The following is a 25,364-nucleotide window of genomic DNA, read 5'->3' as shown; positions in this document are numbered from 1 at the left end:
TGTCCACATGTCGCTGTTCCCCCCCCCCCCGCAGCTTGGGGGCAACATACAGAATAGGGTAGCCCCGCATAGCCCCCTGGCCTTTATTTATTTATAATTTAAACTTATAGCCCGCCCTCCCCGCAATGCAGGCTCGGGGCGGCTCACAAATAGGGGACCTAAAGCAGTTTACCTCAGTCTCCTCAGTTTGGTGTAGTGGTTAAGGGTGTGGACTCTAATCTGGGAGAACCGGGTTTGATTCCCCAGTCCTCCACTTGCAGCTACTGGATGACCTTGGGCAAGGCATAGTTCTGATAAGAGCTGTTCTTGAGAAAGAGCCGTTTCTTTCAGAGCTCTCTCAGCCCCACCTGCCTCACAGGGTGTCTGTCGTGGGGAGGGGAAGGGAAAGGAGTTTGTAAGCCGCTCTGAGACCCCTTTGGGTAGTGAAGGGCGGGATATAAATCCAATCTCTTCTTCTTCTTCCTTCTGATGTTGCCTTCTAGCTAGGGATCCCAGGCCGCTATCTGGCACCCCCGGGAGATTTGGGGACCGGACAAGGAGTGGATGTGACACTATGCAGCATGTTGACAGGACATCCGGGTATCAGCTGACACTCTGGAAACCCTATGGATTACCATTGAGTTTTCAGAGTGTTGGCTGAGGTGCTTATGGCCACATCTGGGTTTTCACCGGGACGTGACATCGCCATATTGCGCAATGTCCTTTCCACCCCCCACTGTTTCTCCAGCCAGCCCAGAAGTCAAGGCAGGAAGGGAGGGCCCAGCTGCTGGGAGAATGCCCACCGAAAACACACCCATGGCATGCCGGCTTTTACTGTTGTTATTTATTTATTTATTCAATGTATATCCCACCCTCCCTGCTTGCCCAAGGTCATCCAGCAGCTGCAAGTGGAGGAGTGGGGAATCAAGCCCGGTTCTCCCAGAGTAGGGTCCGCAGACTTAACCACTGCACCAAATAGCACGGTGGGCACAGGGACAAAATGGTTGCTACAGGAGGCACAAAATGGCTACCGCAGCCCCCCTTTAGTCACATGGCAAGGATTCTTGTGCTGTAACAGCACAGCCAAACCTGCATAGTCCATCGGATCTCAAATGGCCAGTCAGATGCCTTGCTGGGCAAAAGCTCCAACCGGCCTCAGTCACCTTCTGGAAATACTTGGCGGGCGCCAGGGATGGTGTCCGGGCTCCATGGCGCCCACAAGCCACCACCGTTGGGTCCCGCTCTGATCACCACTCTGCACCAGCTGTCATTTGAAAGGTGGGACAGATCTCGTCCCCTTCTCCGTTTGCCGCCTTTGGAACGTTCTGCGGAATGATCGCATCGGCCTGCCCCTGCAGAGGAACGGCGCCTCCTCCCCCATTGCTACCAAAATTGTTCGAAATCCCAGAACTTGGCATATTAGGCGGCATAGCTGGTGCCCCTCGAGCCCATGAGGGTAATTGTAACCAAGGCCCATGTGTCGGGGCACGCACGTGCGTGGCTCTCTAGGGCGGCCTCCGGTTCTGGCCCCGTTGACTTCAGCTGCCCTGACTGGGGAGGGGGAGCCGCGTGTGTGTCACGTGCCCCATGGCCTGGGGTAGCTGGGAGGGCAGAGAGAAGCTGTGGGCACGGGTCCCCTGCGTTCGGAAACTGAAACTGATCTTCTGCTGTAGCTTTTGTTGCAGTCGCTCCTTGGCCCGTAGCGACAGTGGGGCTATCGGGGGCTCTGCCCCCTTCCTTAAAGGGCCAGCCTCACAAGATTTTGTTTGGGAGGAATGGGGGCCACACACACGCCCCCCCCCCAGCTTCTTCTCAAAAGCATTTAAAAGGGGTCCTTTGAATGCTTTTGAGAAGCGGAGGATGGCGTGGGCCCCTCTCCCTTCCTGCAAGATTTAAAGGGCCCTCCAGCTGATCGGCGGGCCACTTGCTCCCTGCCGATCAGCTGAAGGGCCCTTTAAATCTTGCCGGAGGGGAGGGAGAGGGGTGCGCCACCGGTCGTCAGGCTTGGGGGGGGGGGTCGGAGCTGACATAAAAAGGATGGCAGCCCCACCAGAATTTTTTTTTTACCCCATAAGCCACAAAATCCTGGCTATGGGCCTGGCCGTTCTCTATGTTGCAGCTATGCCCTGGGGCCTAATATTATAGTTCACAAAGGAAGCATAGGGAAAGGTACTGTATAACGGAGGCCCCCCCCCCCCGGGTAACGGAAGGGTAGTGGGTGGCTCTTGGAAGACGCTGGGTCATTGGCACATGTGAGCACATGTCCTCTATGTCCCCACAGACTGTGATTTCCTGGCAAGGACCTGCTTCATATTCTGTGGGAGAACTTGCCTTGCAAGTCTTTTGATGGGCTGTGCAGATGTTTAAAAATAGCGCTTTGGCAGCAGCTGCCACCACGACACGAAGGTCTTCCCCATGTGACTGGAGGTAAGCTGTGGGCAGCCAGTTTGTGGCTGCCCCTACCACGCTGTGTCAGAATCCCAAAGGCTCCCGGAGGCGTGGAAAGGTTGGGGACCCCTGGTGTAGTGGTTATCGTGTTGGGCTGAGACCAGTACTCCCTCTAAGCCGTGGAGTCTTTTGGGCAAAAATCCTACTCTGTGAGCTACTGGCATTAACGTTGTGAGCCAGCGATTTGGCTGCTACATCAATTAGTTTGCTCTGGAGCCCTCCTCCTTGAGCTAAGACAAAAATGTGCGAGCCGGAGGCTAAAAAACTGTGAGCCAGCTCACACTAACTCAGCTGAGAGGGAGTACTGGCTGAGACCGGGAATCTTGGATTCAAATCTCTTGTTGTTGTTCAGTCGCACAGTCGAGTCCGACTCTTCGCGACCCCATGGACCAGATCACGCCAGGCCTTCCTGTCTTCCGCCGTCCTCTGAAGTTGGCTCAATTTCATGTTCATTGCATCAATGACACTGTCTAGCCATCTCATCCTTTGCCATCCCCGTCTTCGTTGACCTTCAAACTTTCCCAGCATCAGGGTCTTCTTCAGTGAGTGCTCCCTTCTCAAAGTATTTGAGCTTCAGTTTCATTATCTGGCCTTCCAGGGAACAGTCAGGGTTGATTTCTTTTAGGATTGACTGATTTGTTCTTCTAAGGGTTGTCGTGGAGGTACAAGGAAAGCTACGCCCCCCCCCCCCCGACCTCTTTGAAGGAGAGGCAGGACAAAAATGTTCTAAACCCTGCCTTTCTCCCAGGGAGCTCCAAATGGCACATGGAGCCACTTCCCCACTGTGGCTACATAAGAGCCCTGTGAGATGGGTTAGGCTCAGACGGAGCGACTGCTTTGTGGCTGAGTGAGCATCTGAACCCGGGTCTGTGCAGGTCTATTCATAGTCCAGCTGTCTCACGGCAGGTTGGCAGACCAACTTTTTGTGCCCTCCTTCATTCTGTGCAACAAGTGACGCGCGGGGCCTTTGCCCTGATGGCACCCCCCTGCCATCTTGTGTTTTGCCAAGAAAATATTTAAGGTAACACAGTGCTATAATGGCAAAAACACCCCCCCCCAAAAAATCTCCATTATGGGAAGTGGTGAGAATTCTGATGAGTCTGTGAGGTCTGTTTTTTTTGTTGTGTATTATGTTTTTTGGAGTTCTGCATTATTATTCTACAAATGGCATATATCTGTATCTTCTTTTTTTAAAAATTTACTACCTCCATATGAAAATGCTTCTTCTTGACTCTGATGAAGACTGGAAACATGATTTTAACCTGTGAAACACGTCAATCTGCTGGAACAACAGAGTCTACTGGAAAATTTGTATATGCTTGCTGGTGAATTGTTATTTGTGGAACACAGAAGTTTCAGGTGGCCTTGATGCCACTGTTTTCTCAGAAGATTTGCCTGTTGAATTGAGCAAGTCCCTGTTTTTTCAGAAGACTTACCTGTTGAACTGAGTAACCGTCACGATTTGGAATTAGCTTTGTAATTGATGGGTTTAGTTCTCTGACATGATGCTGTACATGTAGTGCACTTGGGAAGCTTCCATTCTAGTATAAGATTCTTGAAGTTTATATAAACGTAATGACATATGAATTTTTAATAGCTTTTATTTGCTTCACACATTGGTTATAAGTGACTCTTCAAAGTGCTTTTTGTGTGTTTTTGCCATCTTGTGTTTTGCCAGCAAGAGAGAAAGATTGGCATCGTGTTTCAGAAAGCTTCTGCCACGGGTGATCTTTTTTACAGCTGCATTTCGTGAGATTTTGGTTGTGCCGTGCAGCTTTTGTCCTTTTATTTGTGTGTCTGTTTTGAGGTTAGGCTTGGCTCCCTTTCCCTTAGAAAAAGCGACTTGCTCCTGAATCTCTGTTCCCTTTTCGCAGGGCATGCTGCAGAGCGAAGAGCACAGGTAGAAACCTCTCCCCCTGCCCCGCGTGCCGCCACTGCCCCACACCGCTTCCGTGTTCTCTCGTCAGCCTCGGCTTCCCCCATGAAGCAACCGGAAGCCTGATGCCCTCGATGCGCCTTGCCATGGACGGGGGGAAGAGCTACCACCCGCCTCACACGCACCAGCAGCCGGGCAGCATGTTGTATGGGATACCGGCCTTTCCGTCTCAGATTGGCATGCCCGCCATAGAGGTGAGTGGCTCTTGGGGCGGGGAAGCACCAGGAACGGTGAGCGTTCCACGGGAAGAAGAAGAAGAAGTGAGTTTTACCATAGATGGCCTGCAGCGCAGAAGTCCTAGGCTGGCCAGGGTGGTAAGTTGGTCCCTCAGATGAGCCCTGTTGGATCAGGCCGACGGTCTCTCCAGCTGAGCGTCCACTTTTGCAAGCAACGAATCCAGTTCACCTCCCCAAAGGCCCACAGACAAAGGCACAGAGAGAGCCTTCCTTCCCCAGCAACTGGTGTTCAGAGGTATATTGCTTCTGAACATGGAGGTTCCGTTCAGCCAACCTGCTTCGTAGCCTCTCGTCCTCCGTGAATTTGTCCAACCCCCCCCTTGAACAGCCACCTAAGTGAGTGCGCCCCCTCTGCATCCAGTGGCAGTGAGTTCCACCAGTTAATTACTTTTAGGAGGTGGTGGTGGGTGCGTGCGTGCGTGCGTGTGCGGGGTGTGTCTCTCTGGGATTGAAAGATAGTTATTTGGGGTGTTATCAGAGAACTTGGAAGGCTTGGTTTACCCTAATGCCCAATACCAGTTCTGATTGGGAGCGGGCTGTGGTTCAAGGGCAGAGCACCCGCTTTGCATGCGGGGAGGGCTCCTGGGTTCAAATCCTGCCATTCCCAGGTAAAGGGATCTCAGGCAGCAGGCGTGTCTGATTCAGTAGGAGGCAGGAATAGAACCCAGTAGGTGTCAGGACTCGAACCCAGGACCTTCTGCATGCCAAGCCAGTGCTCTACCACAGAGGGGTGTGTGTGTCAAGAAGCAACCTGACAAGCCTCAGATTCTACATAGAAGGTTATTCCAGAGTTGTCTGGATCCCCCCACACACACGCACACTTTCGGCAACAGAGTGGTGGGCTAGATGGGCCAGCGATCGGATCCAGCAACGCAAGGTTTGTCTTCCTTGGCTTCTGTGCTAGGAGCTCAGCCCAGGGCAGGTTCCGGTTTTTGGGGAGCTCTGGGCAGAGAGTTGGCCTGCCCCCCCCCTCCACGCCAGCTCGCCTATGTGTCTCACTGCCTGTCTTGTACGTCCACGCTCACAGCTATCTGGACTGCACTTTCCCTGACGGCACCGGTCACTGTGTGCAGCGGGAAGCATAGAGGGCCGGGCATGCGCAAGTGAGCAGGCAGGGAAATGGTGTGTTTGGGGGTGGTGGTCACTGTTCCCTCTAAGCTGAGTTAGTGTGAGCTAGCTCACACTAACTCAGCTTAGAGGGAACATTGGTGGTGGTGAGTGGTAGTGGGCCCTGCCAGAAGGCCAGGCCATGGGAACTGCCCTACCTGAGGGTTGGCGGATGCCGGGCCCAGCTGAGTCCCCTTGATGGTCACGTGCCTGAAAACGTTCTGTCGCATTCCTGATTTTATCCAGTGCAATTTGGGGGGGAGAGGATGCAACTTTCTGTTTGGTCTTTCTGGCTGCCGCCCATCCTTCCACCAGCCACAGGGGTGCAGAACATGAAGAGGGGACTGCCCACATGTACCTTGGCATGGCCCCTTCTCCTTTGGCTCTGTGCTTTCCCCCCTGCTTGTGGGACGGATGCAGAGTCCCGTTACGCAATCTGTCTAAGGTTAACTGAGCAAGTGAGGAGGCTGCAGATACGAGCTAGGGGGCTGGCCCTTAACCCCCCCCTCCCCCCCCGGGCTGAGAGCGAATGAGTAACTGAGCCCAGGGAGGTGCTGAATATACCGCAGTTCTGCTCTGATGGAGGAGGGGTAAGCAGGTTGAAAAGTTTGCAGCTGTTTATCCAGCAGGCGGGTGAAAGGTTTTGGGAAGTTCAGCTTTGCCTACAGTAGCTGTACTTTCTCGGCCTCGCCGTGCACCAAAAGGGCATTTCCTCAAGCCCGTACAACAGCCCTGCAACCCCCATTGCGGGTGGGACCAGTTTGAGAGCCGGGCGGAGCATTCCGCGTGGGGTTGGACTAGATGACCCTGGAGGTCCCTTCCGTGATGCTATGATTGAGGGGTGCCTGAGGTTTACGGCAGAGGCGGGGTTTGAACCAGGGAGGGTTTCAGGGATCACGGCCCAGCCTCCTTCCCCTTCGTGATACGTGGAAGTTCTAGTCAGGGTGATGATTACTGTTATCGGGCTTGGGGGTCAGGCCGTGGTCTCTGAACCTGTCCTCTTGCCCTTCCAGGATTCCGCGCTGCCTGCCAGTTGGTGGCACTCAGGCCCATATTTGCCTGCTCTGTATCCACCGTACACAAGTGACAACCAGTAAGTACCCCTCAGTTTTCATATGTATATATTTGGCTTGTTCTTGCTTTTCCCACCTGCCTTTCCCCCCAGGAGGTCAGTCCTGCGTCCTACAGGTCATTTTTAACCATTTCTACGCCTCCTATGAAAGGAGCTGCAGTGGCTCAAGTGGTTAAGTCGCTGAACTGCAGGCTGTGGAAGGTCGGTAGTTCAGCAGTTCGAGACCCGAGTGTGCCGCATGACGGAGTGAGCTCCCGTCTCTAGTTCCAGCTCCTGCCAACCTAGCAGTTCGAAAGCAAGAAATTGCAAGTAGATAAATAGGTACCACTTCGGTGGGAAGGTAACAGCGTTCCGTGCGCCTTGGTGTTTAGTCATGCCGGCCACATGACCACGGAAACGTCTTCGGACAGCGCTGGCTCTTCGGCTTGGGAACGAAGATGAGCACCGCAACCCTACAGTCGGATTCGACTGGCTTTCGAGCATGGGAACCTTTACCTTTACCTTTACGCCTCCTATCCAGGGGGTGGGGGCTGTGCACGGTGTTCTCCTCTTGCATGAGGTAGGCCAGTCTGAGAGAGGGCGGCTGGTCTGGTGAGCTACGGGGCAGAGTCGGGCTTTGAACCCAAGTGTTCCAGGTCCAGCGCCCCCCCAACAGCTGTACCAATGGGTGTGTCTAAACGGTTTTATAGGATCATCTTAGCTGTAAACCACCTTGAGCAGGTCTCCGCGGAGGCAGCGTATATTTTTTCTAAATGAATGGATAAAATGGTTTTCGCAGAACCCTGTGAGGAAGGTGCGGCTGAATATGACTGACCCCATGGTAGTTACATAAGAACGTAAGAGAAGCCAATGTTGGATCAGCCAATGACCCATCCAGTCCAACACTCTGTCACACAGTGGCCAAAAATACCAGGTGCCATCAGGAGGTCCAGCAGTGGGGCCAGGACACTAGAAGCCCTCCCACTGTTGCCCCCCCAAAGCATCCAAGAATAGAGTGCATCACTTGCCCCAGAGTCCCTACCTATATGAATAGCCACTGATGGACCTCTGCTCCATATGCTTATGCCCCCAAGGACCAAGAATACAGTGCATCACTTGCCCCAGCCTGAGAGTTCCTATCAGCCGCACCTTGTGGCTAATAGCTTGTGGCTATCTATACCTTGTGGCTAATAGTTGGATGAGCATCGTGGTTGACCGGGGGTTTGAACCCACCAGCCACCATACCATGCTGGCTTGTAGCTGTAGTTCCCAGATGCATCTGTAGGACACCTTAAAAACTGAGGACTAGAAACTTGTTTCCTTTTTCTTGTTTTGCACTGATAACTTAGAGACAATCCCAGCTTGGAAAGGGCTGGCTGCAGGTTTTGGAGAGGCCCTTCCCCGTATGCCTGTCCGTGCATCGTCCAGGGGTGGGGAGAACGAAGTTCCTTGAAGCTCTTCGTCAGGGCTAAATGGAGCCTCGAGAAGTCATGTGCTGCTCCCTCCAGTTGCCAACCTCCAGGTGCATCAAGTAACAAATAAATATACACTGCAAGAAACTTTTGTAAATGAACGTGTTCTGCTTATAACTATCATTCTATAAAGTGCATTGTGTGCTATTATAACATCCTTGTCAGGTACATATATTCACGAACTACCAGTCAATTTTGCTTCAGTATTTTAAAAGTCAAGCCCCAACGGGAGTTTCCGGAATTACAAGCCCGCTTCTACTTGCATGAAGTCTTCAAAAAAGGGGGCTGCAGAATGACAGGAGTGCTCTGTCCATGGATCTTAGCTGGGGCTTGTAATTCTGGAAACTCCCGTTGGGGCTTGACTTTTAAAACACTGATGCAAAATTGACTAGCAGTTGTGAAATTGTATGAACTGAATGTTATTGTGAAACTGAATGTACCTATCTGACAAGGATGTTACAATAGCCCACAATGCACTTTATAGAATGGTAGTCATAAACAGAACACGTCAATTTACAAAAAGTTTCTTGGAGTGCACATTTATTCGTTACTTGACTCTCCTAACATTGCAGCTTGGGTTGCTACAAACCTCCAGGTGGAGTCTGGAGTCCTTCCAGAATGACAGCCGATCTCCAGATTACAGAGACTGGTTCCCCTGGAGAAAATGGATGCTTGGGAGGGTGAACTCCATGGCATCATATCCCCTCCCTTCCCCGGGCTCCAGGGATTTCTCAACCCAGAGTCAGCAACCAGGCTCCTCTCCCAGCATGAATGGGTGACCAAGGCCCCTGCAAGGCTGGGCTCCCGTTCCTGGTGGGGTTGGGTGGGCCAGGTGTCTCTAGATGGCTGCGGGCCCTTTGCTGGCCCTGGGCAGCCGCACGGTTATACCCGCCATTGATGCCGGCCCTGCTGAGCCGCTAGTATGTATGATAGGAAAGTGCATTCCGTGGTTTCGCACCTCCCACCTCGTCTCCCTCACCCTAAGCTTGTCCATGTCTGAGCTGCCCCGTGTCTTTAAGCTGCACAGCTGGATCAGACCACTAGCCCACCTAGTCCAGCATCCTGTCTCACACGGGGGCCAACCACTTCCTCTGGAGGGCCAACAGCAGGGCACAACAGGGCACAACCCCGAGGGTTGCCTCCTGGCTCTGGGATCCGGAGGATTAGTGTCTCTGAACGTGGAGGGTTCCCCTCAGTCACCAGGGCTAGCCATTGATAACTTCTCCTCCATGCGTCTATCTAATCCCCTTTGAAAACTGTCTATGCTTATTCCTGCTTATTCCTGGCAGCCAGTTCCACAGTTTAATCACTCTCTGCGTAAAGTGGTATTTCCTTTTGTCTGCCCTGAACCTACAGCACATCAGCTTAGTTGGATGCCCTTGAGTTCTAGTCTTTTGGGAGAGGAAAATTTCTCTTTGTCGACTCTCTCCACATCCCATGCATAATTTTATAAGCCTCTATCATATCTCCCCTTAGTCGTCTCTTTTCTAAGCAGAAACGTCCCAGATTCTTCAGCCTTTCCTCATAGGGAAGGTGCTCCAACCCCCCAAACATCTTGGTTGCCCCCTCCTCTGTACTTTTTCCAGCTCCGCAGTGTCCTTTTTGAGATACGGAGACCGGAGCTGTACACAGTATTCCAAATGAGGCTACACCAAAGGTCTATACAGAGGCTTTACAACACTGGCCGTTTTATTCTCAATCCCTTTCCTAATAATCTCTAACATAAAGCTTTGCCTTTTTCGCTGCAACAGCACACTGGGTTGATATTTTCATTGAGCTACCTACTACGACCCCAAGATCTTTTCCTCTCTCAGTCTCAGCAAGTTCAGACCCCAGTAGCCTATACTTGAAGCTTGGGGCCTTACTTAAGATGCCACTGCTTATTGATTCGGGGACAGACGGAGCATGCTGTGAGAATACACCGCCGACCAGGAAATCCCCTGTTGCAGAATATATACCCCTGCCTCTCTGCCTTAACCAGGGCCATCAAGGCTACTTAAAAACACATGTAATAAAACACACACTATTAAAACCAAACAAAAACACGCCATTAAAACAAGGAAGACCAAGCTCAAAATGCACATGCACCACAATAACATAAAGTAAAATAACGTGTTGCCGTCAAGTGGCAACCAACTCAGGGTGATGCCATCTTGCGTTCCAGGCAAGAGCCAAGTAAGGGTGGTTTGCCGTTGCCCGTCTCTGCATCACAGCCACTGTCTTCATCGGCGGTCTCCCTTCTGACTGTGGTGGGCCCTGCTTAGCTTCTGAGATCTGACAAAATCGGGCCTGCTGTTAGGTCTGTGGTGCAATAACATAAAGGTAAAGGTTCCCTTGCTCGAAAGCCAGTCGAGTCCGACTCTAGGGTTGCGGTGCTCATCTCTGTTTCAAAGCCGAAGAGCCAGCGCTGTCCGAAGACGTTTCCGTGGTCATGTGGTAGGCATAACTAAACACCAAGGCACACGGAACACTGTTACCTTCCCACCGAAGTGGTACCTATTTATCAACTTGCAATTTCTTGCAATAACATACACATACATAAAAGGCAACAACGAGAACAGAAAACATTAAAATCTTGTCAAATAACACGCTCCCCCTTCCAGACCATTAATTGATTCTCTCTCCTCTTCCCAGCTGGGCTGCCTTCCAATCTCACAGCTTGATGAGTGGGGAGCTTCAGAGAAAAATGGGTGTGTGTGTGGGGGAGAGTTATCTGCCCCCCACATCTAGCCTGTCAATTCTGCCCTACAAATACTCCATTAATTGATTCTCTCTCCTCTTCCCAGCTGGGCTGCCTTCCAATCTCACAGCTTGATGAGTGGGGAGCTTCAAAGAAAATTGGGTGTGTGTGTGGGGGAGGGCTATCTGCCCCCCATAGCTAGCCTGTCAATTCTGCCCTACAAATCCTTCCCTCCCCCATTTGCCTTGAAGAAAACCCGTATTGTTTGGAATGTACAGTTCTCCCCTTGTCTCTCCCTCCCCCCCCCCGCATGAGAACAGAAGAAGAGGAGGAGATTGGATTTCTACCCCGCCCTTCACTACCCGAAGGAGTCTCAGAGCAACTTACAATCTCCTTTCCCTTCCCCTCCCCACAACAGATACCCTGTGAGGTAGGTGGGGCTGAGGGAGTTCTCTCTTGAGAACAGCTCTGCGATAACTTGTGACTGACCCAAAGTCATACCAGCAGCTGCATGTGGAGGAGTGGGGAATCAAACCCAGTTCTCCCAGATTAGAGTCCGCACTCCTAAGCACTACACCAAACTGGCTCTCTAGGAGTTAGCAGCGGTGACTTAGTGCATAGGACTGTCTGTAAAGATTAATGAAATTATAGGAATTATAAACTGTTTGATCATCCAAAACTGTTGATTCTTTTTTTGGGGCAGATCAGTTACTGCTAAGAGATGGCTCAGTGGGTGTAGTATCTGCCTTCGATTAGCACTGCCTTCGGTTAGTAAAGAGGTCTTGCGAGACCTGGTGCAAAGAGCCTCGTTTAGCCATATAAAAATAAAAGATGTCTGCTTAAGGGCTTGATTCTTGTTTTACATGTGAGAGGATGCAATCAGTACCTGTAAAGATTATTTTAAAAAAAATTAAAGCAGGTAAATTTTTCACCCGACAGTTGATGAATTGTACCAAGCTGGTTTGTCTGGATTTTGAAAAGTGGGTTAGGAAATTGGTGGCCAGTGGTTCTAGGAAGGAGAGCTCAGTAGAACTTCCACATACAGGAGCAGTCTGTCTCTGAATAGGCGGCCTGCTCGGGGAGTGCCTGGTATTGGGGAAAGAAACCGGGTCATTCCAGCGAGATACACACATGTCTTAATCACTGTTTCCTCTAAGATGAGTTAGTGTGAGGTAGCTCACAGTTTTTTAGCCTCCGGCTCACACATTTCGTCTTAGCTCAGGAAGGAGGGCTCCAGAGCAAACTGTTTTATGCAGCAGCCAAATGGCTCGCTCACCCCTTTAACGCCAGTAGCTCACAAAGCAGAATTTTTGCCCACAAGACTCCACAGCTTAGAGGGGGTGTTGGTCTTAATTGTATTTTTGCATTCAGCTTCTCTTTTAAAATAATTATATTTTTGAGCTGAGCGGCGAAGCTTGCCAGGTAAGGACGGAGTAAATGTTTGTGATGATTTCCTCCCCGTCCCCACCCCATTTGACGTCATGTCAACTTCCGAACAGGTTTAGAGCACAGAGGAGCTTCTCTGTGGCAGCCTAGATTTCACTAACGAGCTTCATAAAACGCTAAGTGGGCGTAAGACAGGCCGGGTCAGCGTAGACCCTTCTGTATGTCCCCTTTCTCTGGAGTATCTGGGGGAGAGGCAGGCAGCCAACAGTTCCGGGTATAGCGGTGCTGAGAAACGGCAGCTGGCTGCGTTAAGTCGCTCTTCCTGAATCAAGGGGGAGGGTGCTGGTAATCGCTGGCACGGTGGGATGTGCCCCCTCGTTAACACGTGAGTGCATTGACGCACCCATTGTTCCCTCTAAGCTGAGTTAGTGTGAGCTAGCTCACAGTTCTCTAGCCTCCAGCTCACACATTTTTGTCTTAGCTCAGGAGGGAGGGCTCCAGAGCAAACTGATTTATGCAGTAGCCAAATCGCTCGCTCACAACTTTAATGCCAGTGGCTCACAGAGTAGAATTTTTGCTCACAAGACTCCACAGCTTAGAGGGAACATTGACCTCTACTATGGGGTGGGGGGTAGACCTGTGAGGTGCAGAGTTTTGATCCGAGTTCAAATTCTGGGTATCCTCAGGCAAGTTTACTTGTGCTAATAACTGAGAGAAAAAGCAGGGTGTAAAGCCTCAAAACATAGGCAAGTTAGGGACCAGTGCCGAGCAGGTCTCCTCAGAAGTATGCCCCCCGGTTAATAAATGGGGCTCATTCCCAGGAAGGTGTCCTCAGGACTGCATCTTTCCTTTCCTCCCCCCACCCCCATTGTGGTTAAGAGTCAATTTCCAGTTCTCTAGAGGCCTTTGGTGGGGGATGTAAAACGCAGCTGTAGCCAAAAGCAAAATTAGAGATGTGAAGGCCCGGAAAAAAACCTGAAAAATTAGGAAAAAACCCGTTTCCCCCCCTGTTTTTTTCCTGAAGCCTTTTTTGTTTTTTTCCAAAAAATTGGAAAAATTGAAAAAAGAAAAGAAAAAAAAAATGATTATGGAACATTTTATTTTAACATGATGAATAACTGTTTGGATACACTATATTTTTAATATGCTAGTTGTGATAATTTCATGCCAAGTAAAAATGTCCATAGTCATATTTTATGTTCCTAAAGTAACAGAATGACTTTCAATCTAGAAAAGACAAAAGAAATGCTAATGTAGCATTTTTTTCAATTTTTCCGAAAATTTCCGTTTCCCCCCGAAAAAAACTGGGGAAAAAACCGGGGTTTTTTCCGAGCTTCAAAATTTCGGGAATTTTTTCATCTCTAAGCAAAATTGCAGTGTGAACTCAGTGAGCTTGTGCCAATAGATGCCTCAAGACAGTAAGCCAGTCTGCACGGAAAGGGGAAAACGAAAGGCTGTCCCACCCATCGGGTCGTGTGAAAAATTTGCCTTTTGAAAAGAAACTTGAATTGGATTTGAATTGTTGTAGCCCCGAGTCCAATCTTTGTGGCAAGAATCACTTATTTCCCGGCTGTCTATTGACCTGCATCCCTCCGTTTGTGTCCTGCATCTGTCTCTCCTCCTCTGCTGCAACAACCCTGCGGGTAGGTTAGGCTGAGTGAAAGAGATTAGCTCAAGATCACCCTGCGAGTTCTGTGATGGAAGAGAGACTTGAACCTGGTCTTAAACCCGTGCAAAGCTGCATTCACAGCTGTATTCTTATTTATTTATTTATTTTCTATCCTGCCCATCACCCCAGTGGGGATCCAAAGTGGCTTACCTCATTCTTATCTCCTCCGTTTTATCCTCACAACAACCCTGTGAGGTAGGTTAGGCTGACAGTGTGTGACTGACCCAAGGTCACCCAGCGAGCTGCCATGGCACAACTGGGGATTCGAACCTGGATTTCCCAGATCCTAGTCAACATTTTAACCATTATACCAGTTTGGTGCACGGACTCTAAGCTGGGAGACCCGGGTTTGATTCCCCACTCCTCCACTTGCAGCTTCTGGATGACCTTGGGCAAGCCCTAGTTCTGTCAGAGCTGTTCTCTCAAGGGCAGTTCTCTCAGAGCTCTCTCAGCCCCACCTACCTCAAAGGTTGTGGGGAGGGGAAGGGAAAGGAGTCTGTAAGCCGCTCTGAGACTTCGAGTGAAGGGCGGGGTATAAACCCAATCTCTTCTTCTTCTTCTATACCAGGCCGGCTCTCAGTTACTATCAACCCAGAGAGCCAGGTGGCTACAGAATGACCCCCCCTCCCAGCACACGTACAGCAATACAAGATATAACAGTTAATATTGAAAATGTAACTATAGCCTTTTCAATTTCTAGAGTGCCTCTGAGCATATAGGGGGATCGCTCCCCATCACCGTTGAACATAAGAACATAAGAGACGCCAATGTTGGATCAGGCCAAAGGCTCATCCAGTCCAACACTCTGTGTCACACGGTGGGCAGAAATACCAGGTGCCATCAGGAGGTCCACCAGTGGGGCCAGGACACTAGGAGCCCTCCCACTGTTAACCCCCTGAGGCACCAAGAAGACAGAGCATCACTTGCCCCAGAGCCCCTATCTATACCTTGTGGCTAATAGCCACTGATGGACCTCTGCTCCATATACTTATCTAATTCCCTCTTGAAGCCATCCATGCTTGTAGCCGTCACCACTTCCTGTGGCAGTGAATTCCATGTGTTCATCACTCTTTGGGTGAAGAAGTACTTTTATCCGTTCTAACCCGACCGCTCAGCAGTTTCATTGACCGTTGAAGCCTTAGGTGGCCCTTGCATCTTTGGAGTGAGGAGAAGAACGTCCCTCTCTGCCTTCTCAGGGTCTTTTTGCCCGGAAAAGAATGAGGCTGCCAAGCAATGCTCCCTCTAAGCTGTGGAGTCTTGTGAGCCAAAATCCTACTTTGCGAGCTACCGGCATCAAAGTTGTGAGCGAGCGATTTGGCGGCTGCATCAGTTAGTTTGCTCTAGAGCTCTCCTTCCTGAACGAAGAAAAAAATGCCTCAGCCGGAGGCTAAAAACCTGTGAGCTAGCTCAACACTAACTCAGCTTAGAGGGGACGCTGCTGCCAAGACACCCGGAGTAGAGCACGCTGGTTGCAGAGAAAGTGGAGGAGAGCCACCCCCGCCCCGCTGTAGCCCGATTGCTCTTTTTCGGGGGGAGGGGCTTTTGTGGCGGTGGGGGTTTTACACTCCCTTCCCCCGTGGCCGGCTTGCGCTCTTCCCGGCAGCTGCCGGAGTGCCATGCTGAGAACACAGAGGCTGTGCATAAGGGTGTACATGGGGAGTTGTTGAAGCTGGTCCCTCCACTTCCATCCCTGGCAAAAGGCCCGCCAACACAGGGAGGTTTGCGGCTTACCCATCTTCCAGTCCCTCTGCCAGTGACCGTTTCAAGATGCAAGCAATGTGCCAAGCCCCACTGGGCAACGGCCTTGCCACCTTTCCCCAAACATGGTGAGTTGTGGGTTTTTTTGGCAAACTGCAAAAGGTGCCCGAAAGAGCTGAGGGGTAGCTTAAGACTGGTACGGCTCCCAAGCCGCCGAGCGAACATCACAGTCCTAAACGATGTGCCTCACTGGTCCTCACCTGAGTGGCAGGGCTGGGGTCTCAGACTCCCCCCCCCCCTGCAGAAGAATAGCTAGCTTAGCTGCAACGGCGCTGCTCAGGCCCCGCACACGTGCTGGAGATTCACGACTGCCCATTCCGGCTTTTCAGTTGCTGGAACCTGTTTTCGCAGGACACTCCTGGCTCTCCGACTGAACGGTGAGGCAATCGTGCCAGGGCAGACAGCACACGCTTCTTGCCCATTGGCACTCCCTCTCCCATTCCGCAGGAGTCGGGAGCTGCCTTCTCTGCCTTTGGACGCCTGCCACCGCCCCTGCTTGGAAGAGGGAGTGCTCTTTTTCTTGTCTTTCAAGAGGATTCCTGTAAATCCCGCTTTCTGAGCGCTCTCGGGAGGTGTTAACCGAAGTTCTCTTGTCCTGTGCATCGCATTGCAGACTGGGCTTATTGATTGCGACCCATTCTCCCCGAGGCTTGCTGAAAACCCATGGCGGCCATCGATGTGCTGCCGGTGCGCATATTAGATAGTCCCCAGATCCTGCCGTTCGGCAATCAGCCGCGCCGCTCAAGCCGGCAAACCCGCTTCTTTGTCCAGAGCCGGCCAGCGGTGTTGCCGGAAACGTAAAACCGAAGCGACACCGTCCGCATGTCGGCCGCACATCGGGTTTACTCGGGGAGATGAAGCCAGCTGCTCCGTGGTTCTGGCTTCTGGGAACTTCGGCCAGGGCCGGGACTCGTCTCGCTCCCTTCAGCTGCTTCTGAGTAGGTCTAGTGGGGAGAGGGGGCACGAGCTGATCCGAGAAGCGCTGCCACAACACACCCTTTGCTTGCCCGGGCATGCCATCTGGTCACCGCAGTTGTGCATTCATACTAGGCAGGAGTGCAAAAAACGAGACACCCCGCCCTCCGCACCTAAAAAAATGGTTCCTGGTGTTGCCGAAGAGGGCCGGAAGCAGGGGGAAGAGACAGGATGTTCCAAGGCACCTGCCTGGCATGCAAGAAGGTCTCCCGGCTCAATCTCTTGTCTGTCTCTAGTTACGGGATTTCACACAGCAGCTGTTTGGGAAAGGTTTTTCTCCGTCTGCAGCCTTGGAGACCCACCTGCCGTTCTAAGTGCAGACAGTACGCAGCTAGACGGACCAATGGGCCCGATTCTGCACGTGGCGCCTTCATATATACAGATGTTGTGCTTCTGTTTGTGTGTGGGGGGGGTAGTGGTCACCCCATTTCCACTCCCTTTATCCCTCAATTCCTGCTCCCAAGAGGGTGATTTCCAGGTAGGCTGGGTTACTACTGCCTGGAATTAACAAGAGAACATAAAGGGGGGGAGAGGAGAAAGGGAAGAGGCCAGAACCTTTCAAAACGCCTCTTTCCTCAATTGCGAGTTAACACCAGGAGAGTCCAGCCAAATCAAACGAAAGAGCCACCCAGCTTTGAATTCTGCAGTTCGACGGATGCTTTCCAGGACGCCCCTTTAGAAGCGTGGAAAGGCGGTGGTCCTTCCCTCCTTTCTCTCTCCCAGATAGACTGCCTCTGGGCATGGAGGCTCTGTTTCGTAGACGGCTCCCTTCTTCTCCCCTCGCCGACTTTCTCCGAGTCCTTCGGCGTTTCAGCAAAAGGGCGCGCAAATCGGCTCGGCTTCAGCCGACTCAAAAAAGCAGGCAGATTGTCAATTCGTCGTTCCTTTTAAATGTTCTAATCCACTGGCCAGTTCGGCTCAACCCAGTCTGCTTGAAGCCAGGGTGGTAGATAGCGGTCAGCAGGTCAGGCTAGGATCTGGAAGATCCCGGTTCGAATCCCTTCTTGGGTCAGTCACACTCAGCGTAACCTACCTCACAGGGTCGTTGGCGCCACAAAGCTAAAATGGAGGAGCAGAGAGAGAGGTACTCAGCTCGGAGTTCTTGTGCGGGAAAGAAATCTACTCGCTATGTATGTGACACTCAGAGCTGATGAGCTGCCTCTGGCAAACATGCCCAGGGCTTTGTGTTTTCTAGCTCTTCTGCGGGTGGCTGGTGCCCTGTGAGGCTTCAGAGCCGTCTCCGGGATGCTGGAAGCAGTGGGGCGGGGGGAGGCGAGCCCAGGCCCGCAAACGGTCTCATGTCCACACGCCTGCTTTACTGGAAGGATGACAAAGCAACTTGCGGAAGCAGCAGCGCTGGGAGGTCCCCCGCGGCTTTGGTAGTAAAACCAAAAGCAGCAAAGCTGGTTGCTTGCGTCTGTGTTATCTCTTTGCCGCCCCAAGTGCTGGAGAGATAGCAGGCCTGCCCATTCAGCGGCCACACCCTCTTCCTGCCAAGAGGGCAGGCCGTTCTGTTTGTTCTGGGCCTCTCTGCACTGGGGCGCAACAGCCGGAGGCATTTGACAGGGCTCCTCTCCCGTTCAGGGAAGCGCCCTCCTGAGCGTGGGGTTGCTCAGGCAACCTGGCTGATATTTGGAGGCAGAGCATGAGGGGCAGTGTCTTCCAATGGCCACACACCCCCACTGGCCATTTGCACCGTGGGCACATGCCAAGCAAAGCCAGACTTTGTGCCCTGGCTACATGGTATACGTGATCCAGTGAGCATGTCCTGTTGTTAAAATATTTCCAACCCGTCAGTCTCTGGACGTACCTGAAGAAGTGAGGAGCGACTCACAAAAGCTCCTCCCCTGCCCCTCCCCTGTTAGTCTTTAAGGTGCTCCTGGATTCTTGCTCTTTTCTACAGTCTCTGGAAGGGAAGAGTTACTGTGCAGGGGCCTTGGGAATTGGGCAGGGCAAACCCGCCTGTCAGCCCGGTATCCCTCTCTTATTGCAGGGGTGTTGGATCGCGTAGAACCTCCCCCCCGGTATTTTGTTTCCACCATTGGGCAGCAAGATAGACACTCACAGGCTGCGTATCCCCCCGCAGTTTGTTCCTGCCGCTTGGTGGTCGTAAAGGTGGATTGCCTTGGGACATGGAGGCTCTGTTTTCCTTTCCTGTAAAAGAAAAGCTGCCTTTGATCACCGAGAGAGCCCAACCTACCATGAATCCCCCCCCCCCGGTCTCATCTTAAGCTAGCATCGGTCACTGCGTTTTGTAGCTCATTCCCATGAGGCACTGTAACGACTTCCTTTTGTGAATCCCGGGACAGATGACACTGAACCGTAATGTTTGGAGAGAGAAAAAGAGAACTGATTTCTCTCTGTGTGTGTCCAGGATCTTGTAGACCACTTTGTCAGACCCCCCTCCCCTCCCCTTCCATTTTTCTTTCTAAAATAAGAAGTCCCATTCTCTCCCACCCCAAACTCCAGCACGAGGAAGCATGCAGAGAGCCTTACGTTCTGGCTGGCTGAGGAGGGGGCTCCCATAATCTTTAAGAGGATTCTCACTGGATTCTCACAGTTTAGGGTACATCAGTCTCCAGTTCTGACATATTTGTTACCCATGCAACAAAGTTTGAGTCCAGTGACACCTTTAAGACCAACAGATTTTTATCCAAGAAGTAGCTTTCGTGTGCATGCACACTTTGTCATACAATGAAATGGAATTACATATCATCGTTGTATACAGTGTTCCCTCTAAGCTGAGTTAGCGTGAGCGAGCTCACATTTTTTTTAGCCTCTGGCTCACACATTTTCGTCTTAGCTCAGGAAGGATGGGGCTCCAGAGCAAACTGATTTATGCAGTAGCCAAATGGCTCGCCCACAACTTTAACGCCAATAGCTCACAAACGAGAATTTTTGCTCACCAGATTCCATAGCTTAGAGGGAGCATTGGTTGTATATAGGGCTTTTTTTGTAGAAAAAGCCCAGCAGGAACTCATTAGCATAATAGGCCACACCCAACAGAAGAAACAATTAGCATATTAGGCCACACCCTGACAGCAAAGCGCATTAGCATATTAGGCCACACCCCACATGTTACCAGAAGTGTGGTCAGGTGGCTTGTTAAATTAATATAGAGGTTGGCTTGTTAAATTAGTTAGTGAAAAATATTTTTTAAACAGATCAAAAGAATGACGCGCTCGGTTTCTGGTTATCTGAAGCCAAACAGACGATAATCAGGAACCAAGCTTGTCAATTCTTTTTATCTGTTAAAAAAAAAATCTTCACTGTTTTGCATGCTAATTTAACAAGCCAACCTCTATATTATGTATATATACCACGATGATGTGTAATTCCATTTCATTGTCCGACGAAGTGTGCGTGCCCAAGAAAGCTCACACCTCGAATAAAACTCCGTTGGTCTTAAAGGTGCCGCAGGACTCAAACTTTGTTCTTCAAGAGGAGATTATTGTGGAACATAAGACCATAAGATGTTGGATGAGGCCAGTGGCCCATCTGGTCCAACACTCTGTCACACAGTGGCCAAAAATACCAGGTGCCATCAGGAGGCCCAGCAGTGGGGCCAGTGGAGCAGGAAGGAACATTCCAAACGATCCACGGGCTATCCAAGGAAAGGCTAAAATGTTTGAGGCTTTTCAGGCTAAGGAAAGGGTGACTAAGTAGGGACAGGATAGGGGGTTGTAAAAGTAGGTGCTTGCCAATGGAAGCGGAGGGCAGGGACTTTTCTCTGTCCCAGGCTACTGGGAAACACTGTTATCGCCACCCTGAGAGCCTTGGGGGTCGGGGGGGGGGGAGAAGGGTCTGCCATGAATGGGCTAAACAGATGGGAACTGACAGGCAGGAGAGACGGAAAAGAGTCTGTTGCCCAAGGTGTAAATTACCTTGCAGAATTCACCACCCGAGGACCTTACCCTAGCACTGATCTACCTGTAAATTAATCCTTCTCCTCGATTTTGTCTTCCTTCTGTTTTCCCCCCGGCAGGCAATATTTTAATACCACTTCCGATTTCTACACAAACTCCATCAGCAGGCAGCCGTTCTCAGACTCCAACTATGCACCTACAGGCCTTGCCGATTTCTTACCCAAAAACGGCGGTTTTCCTCAGGTAAGGCCGAGCGTTCCTCCCCCCGCGAGCACGCGTCATTTCAATCGGGATGGGTCACCTCAGCGAACCGCATGGATCTCCTTCCTTTGCGGAGTCCATCCTGTTTTTTGCGCTCCCAGAACAGGCACTGGGGTTGAACAGCGCATGTTACGGAAGCTCCGCTCGGGCTCCGGGCTTTGAATCTCACTGGTCAAAGAAGCAGAGCTAGGGTGCCGGAAAAGGAACACAATCGAAATCCTGGGTGGCGATAAAGCGAAGAAAACGGTTGTCTTCAGGGATGGGCCGTTCCAAATCTGGGGTTGGATGCCACAGATCTTCCCTGTGGCAGAAGGAATGGAATCTCCACCCAAACGTTGCTTTTCTTGAGTGGGGGAGGGATTGCAGTTATAAAGCAAGCCTGAGATCCTCTTGGAGAGTCATTGGCGCAGATGAACACAATCATGCCACTTTGGGCGCCAAGTCTTTTTGAAAATCTCAAGAGTGTTTGTCTTGTCTGCGCTGGGCCTGGTTTTAACTGTCTTTGTGATTGGCATAGGTGGGTCGAGGGGGGGGGGTGTCCACCAGAAACAAATTAGCAGCCAAGGCAGAGAGAGAAAAATGGAAGCGGAATGTTCCCGGAGCTCTGTTCCTATCTGGCAATTGTGTCTCAGTTATGATTTCAAAGGCAGCCCCAGAAAGAGTGCATTACAGTAGCCTAGAGCATGGTCAGAACAAGTGGAGCTGTTTACCCCGCTGAAGCTGGTGAAAGGCACCCTTGGGAGAAACCTGCTATATCACAGCCTTGATAGTGAGTTAATAGGCCACAGCAATCTTTACTAACCCATGTTCCTAGCTCATATTTGCCTAAAAAGGAAGGAGACCCAACTCTCGTCAAAGTATCCCTGTCCGGTTGCCTGGAGCCAGTTTTTGACTGGCCTTCAGGCGAGCCCTTCTTAACAGATCTGGTATATCATAAGGCCCTATATGCGGACAGCTTCTAGTGTCGTGATTGACTGATGATTGACTTTATTTCTATGAATAAACTGCCTTCCTCGCCAGTGGGAATCCAAAGCAACTCCAGTCTTCCATTTGGTTCTGAATTTGGTTTGATTTGGGGCACGAAGATCAAGGTGCCTCCTTGATTTATTTATGTTTCCCCTCTTTTAATTTCGTCACTAAGAATGAAAAGGGCAGGGCACGAAGATGCGTTTGATAGCGCAAAACAATTAGCTGGCAGCAATTAAGGCTCAGTTGGATCAAGTTACATTCCTGGGAAAACAAACATCTTACAGGTAGATCCTGTATCTGAGCTGCTGATCTCTGAACCAGTGGTGTGTGTGTGTGTGTGTTTGTGTGGCTTCTCTACCAAGATTTTTAGATTGTCCTTTTGGACGCCCTGTCTCTCATTTTACCCCCTTTCCCTTGGGTCAGCTTGAGAGGATCTGGTCTGGCTTACCTTCCCGTTATCCGCTCGGCAGCCATGGCAGGGCCTTCTCTGTAGGGGCCCCCCAAAATGAGTCGAGAAGGCTGCTGTAGCCAATTCTGGCTGCCCGGGAGGACCCGGCAAAGTTGCATGCTGCCTCTGTGCCGCTGAAGTGTCAGTTTCAAGTGGCCCAAAGTATACAGGTTGTTCATTGGTAACAGGATACTAGGCCAAGTGGTGGCAGCAGTGAATCAGTGACATTTGGCCGTTTTTCCGGCTGTAGGACAGCGAGAGAATAAGGGTTGGGCCTTCTCGGGGTTTTAGGGACTGGGGGAGGGGGCTTCTCTTACAAAGGGAGAGGAAGACCCCAAGCGGAGCCCAGGAGGGAGGCGGTGGAACACAAACAAGAGGAAAATCTATTTCATTGATCGTTTTACCACCTTGCAGCCATGACGTTCTCAAAGTGCGTTTAGAAAGAATTTCAAAACTGTCAGTCGGTTCACATAAGCGGCAGGTACAGCAAAATAGTGATGACTGGGTTTTTCCCCCCCTTTTTAATTTTGCAACGGGCATAAGGTAATAAAATAAGAGAGAGTCACTCCATAGGACCTCTAATGCCGATATTAATATTTTGAGGTAGTTCATCTGGGAGAACGCGCCCCTGAAGATTGCCCCTTCACCAGCTGCAGTTCATTTATTTGTGTACGTCGTTTATACCTCGCCTTCCTCCACACTGGGGACCAAAAGCACCTAACATCGTCCTCTTCTCCGTTTGTCCTTGCGACAGCCACCTTGTGAGGTAGGCCAGTTAGAGTGACTGGCCTTAGGTCACCCAGCAAGCTTCCAGGGCACAAATGGGGATTGGAACCCAGGCCTGCCAGGTGTAGTCCAACCACTGCATCACGCTGGCTTTGAAGGGAGAGCTTTTGAAGGGAGCTTTTGAAGGGAGAGCTTAATATTTTGAGGTAGTTCATCTGGGAGAACGCGCCCCTGAAGATTGCCCCTTCACCAGCTGCAGTTCATTTATTTGTGTACGTCGTTTATACCTCGCCTTCCTCCACACTGGGGTTCAGAGAGCAGAGATTTTTTGGGGGGGGGGGGGGTTTCCTGAACTTTTGAGAGTGTGTGATGAAGGGAGAACAAAGTTTGAGTCCATTGGCACCTTTAAGACCAACAGAGTTTTATTCAAGGTATAAGCTTTTGTATGCATGCACACTTCTTCAGATACAGCGAAAAGGAGATTACCAGTCCATGCGTATAGGTAGAGAGTGAGCAGTAAATTCGCATTTAGCATAATGAAGGTGTTTAACAGACACAAGACCAAACAGGAATGAGGAATAACAAGCTTAGTTTATATGGTTACCATTTTGTTTGGGTTTAATTCTGGGGGAGAGCTTTGACCCTCGAAAGTTCATACCCCAATACGTTTTTTAGTCTCTAAAGTGCAGCCGAATGCGAATCTAGCTCTTTTTTTGAGTGGGCGGGCGGGCACCCAATACACGTCAGGGGCTTAGAGCCTCAAGCTGGGGTCTGGGAGACCTGCATTCAAATTCTCCTCTACCACGAAGCTCTCCCCAGTGACCTTGAGCCAGTTACTCATTCTCTCTCTTAAGCTAACTTACACCACAGGTTTGTTGTGCGAATCAAATGGTTAAGCGAGAATCTTTTTGAGGCTGCCCAGGGTCCCTAGGGGCGAGGGGCTGTTCTTTCGCTTGGGACAGCCCTTTGCGCTGATGGAGCCGTGTGGGTCGGAGCCTCGTAATAACCTTGGCAAGTGCGCACCAACACTTGGTAGCAGCAAGGATCCTTGACTGCGAGGTGGGGCAGGGACCCCAGGGAATACCCTCCCCCGTGCAGAGAGACTCAGACAGGTGAGACGTGCTCTGGAGAGTCTGCGTGATCTTCTTTCGTCAAGTGACGCTGGCTCCATCTGAACCTGGGCCAGAGCCGATACGTATGCCCCCCCCCCCGATTTGGAGCTGTCTCCACCAGGAGAGAAGACACCGAGTGGGTTTCCAAGAGGGCTATCGGTTAGCACTCCCGCCAGATGTACACCCAGCGAAACAGCTGCTGGAACCCGTTCTCCCAGATTCCTTTCTTTCATCACCCCTTTTCTTGGCATCGCCGGGAGCATTTACTAGAAATGTTTCCCTCTTCTTCTGGCTTCTTTGTTTACTAGAATGCCTGCCGTTTGGCATCCGGTCCGGGTCCCCGAAAGCGAGCTCGGCCAGGGCCCCTTTCCCTTTGACTGGTTTGGTGGGGGGGGGGGGGGGGAGGGGAGGGGGAGAGGCAGGAGCATTCCTGGGCCATCCTGTTCACAGCCTTTAGTGAGGTGATCCACTGTTCATGACTGGGGAGCAAATGCTCCCCCTCTGAACTGTGGAGTCTTGTGAGCAAACATTCTACTTCGTGAGCTACCGGCATTAAAGTTGCGAGCGGGCGATTTGGCTGCTACATGAGTCAGTTTGCTCTGGAGTCGTCCTTCCCGAGCTAAGACAAAAAACCTGTGAGCTGGAGGCTAAAAACCTGTGAGCTAACTCACACCAACTCAGCTTAGAGGGGACACTGCAAGTGGGGAGAGGGAGGCTATTCGCACATAGACTGGGGAGCGTGTCGGTGATGGAAAGCCACCAAGTGTGCCTGTGCACAGCACCTCTTCTCCCCCCTACCCCGCAACCACTTCCCGGGCACCTGAGCTTGAAGGGGTGGAAGGATTTGAGCTTGAAAGGGTGGAAGGAGCTTGAAAGGGTGGAAGGAGCTTGGAAGGACGCAGGCTTTTCACGCAGGCTTCAACTCTCTCAGTCTCTCTCTCTCCTGGCAGAAAAGCATAAAAACTGCACGCTCGGCAAGAATTCAAGCCCTCTCCTAAGTCAGGTGGGCGTGCTAGGATGCCCCACCCCCCCATTCCCCTTAGCCTCAACTTTATATCAACTGTTGATATAAAGCAGGGTCCCCAACGGGGTGCCCACTGGTGCCTGCCAGGTGTTTTTAGAAATTGGGCAGGGCCAGGTGGAATGTTTGCCCAGCCAGGTTTCTGATTGGCAGTGCCGATTTTTAAAAAACCCATTGCCGCCACAGCACAGGGATCTCCACTGTGTGACTGAAGGTAAGCTGTGGCAGCCATTTGGTGGGTAGCTCCGCCCCCCCCCCCCCCCG

At 51.2% G+C, this 25,364-nt stretch overlaps 1 protein-coding gene across 1 annotated transcript in view; it reads left to right on the top strand.

Moving 5' to 3' along the window:
• The window catches only part of SBNO2 (strawberry notch homolog 2 (Drosophila)), a 129,773-nt gene that overhangs the window by 33,027 nt on the left and 71,382 nt on the right, over window positions 1-25,364 (top strand). The window contains exons 2-4 of the mRNA XM_015407638.1: window positions 4,302-4,557; window positions 6,720-6,799; window positions 20,683-20,806. Coding sequence (XP_015263124.1) covers window positions 4,429-4,557; window positions 6,720-6,799; window positions 20,683-20,806 — 333 coding nt within the window. The 5' untranslated portion in view covers window positions 4,302-4,428. The remainder of the gene's footprint in view (window positions 1-4,301; window positions 4,558-6,719; window positions 6,800-20,682; window positions 20,807-25,364) is intronic.

The sequence above is a fragment of the Gekko japonicus genome, unplaced genomic scaffold (genome assembly GCF_001447785.1).
Source record: "Gekko japonicus isolate JY-2015 unplaced genomic scaffold, Gekko_japonicus_V1.1 scaffold1442, whole genome shotgun sequence".
NCBI lineage: Eukaryota > Metazoa > Chordata > Lepidosauria > Squamata > Gekkonidae > Gekko > Gekko japonicus.
This window is presented reverse-complemented; position numbering and strand designations above follow the sequence as displayed.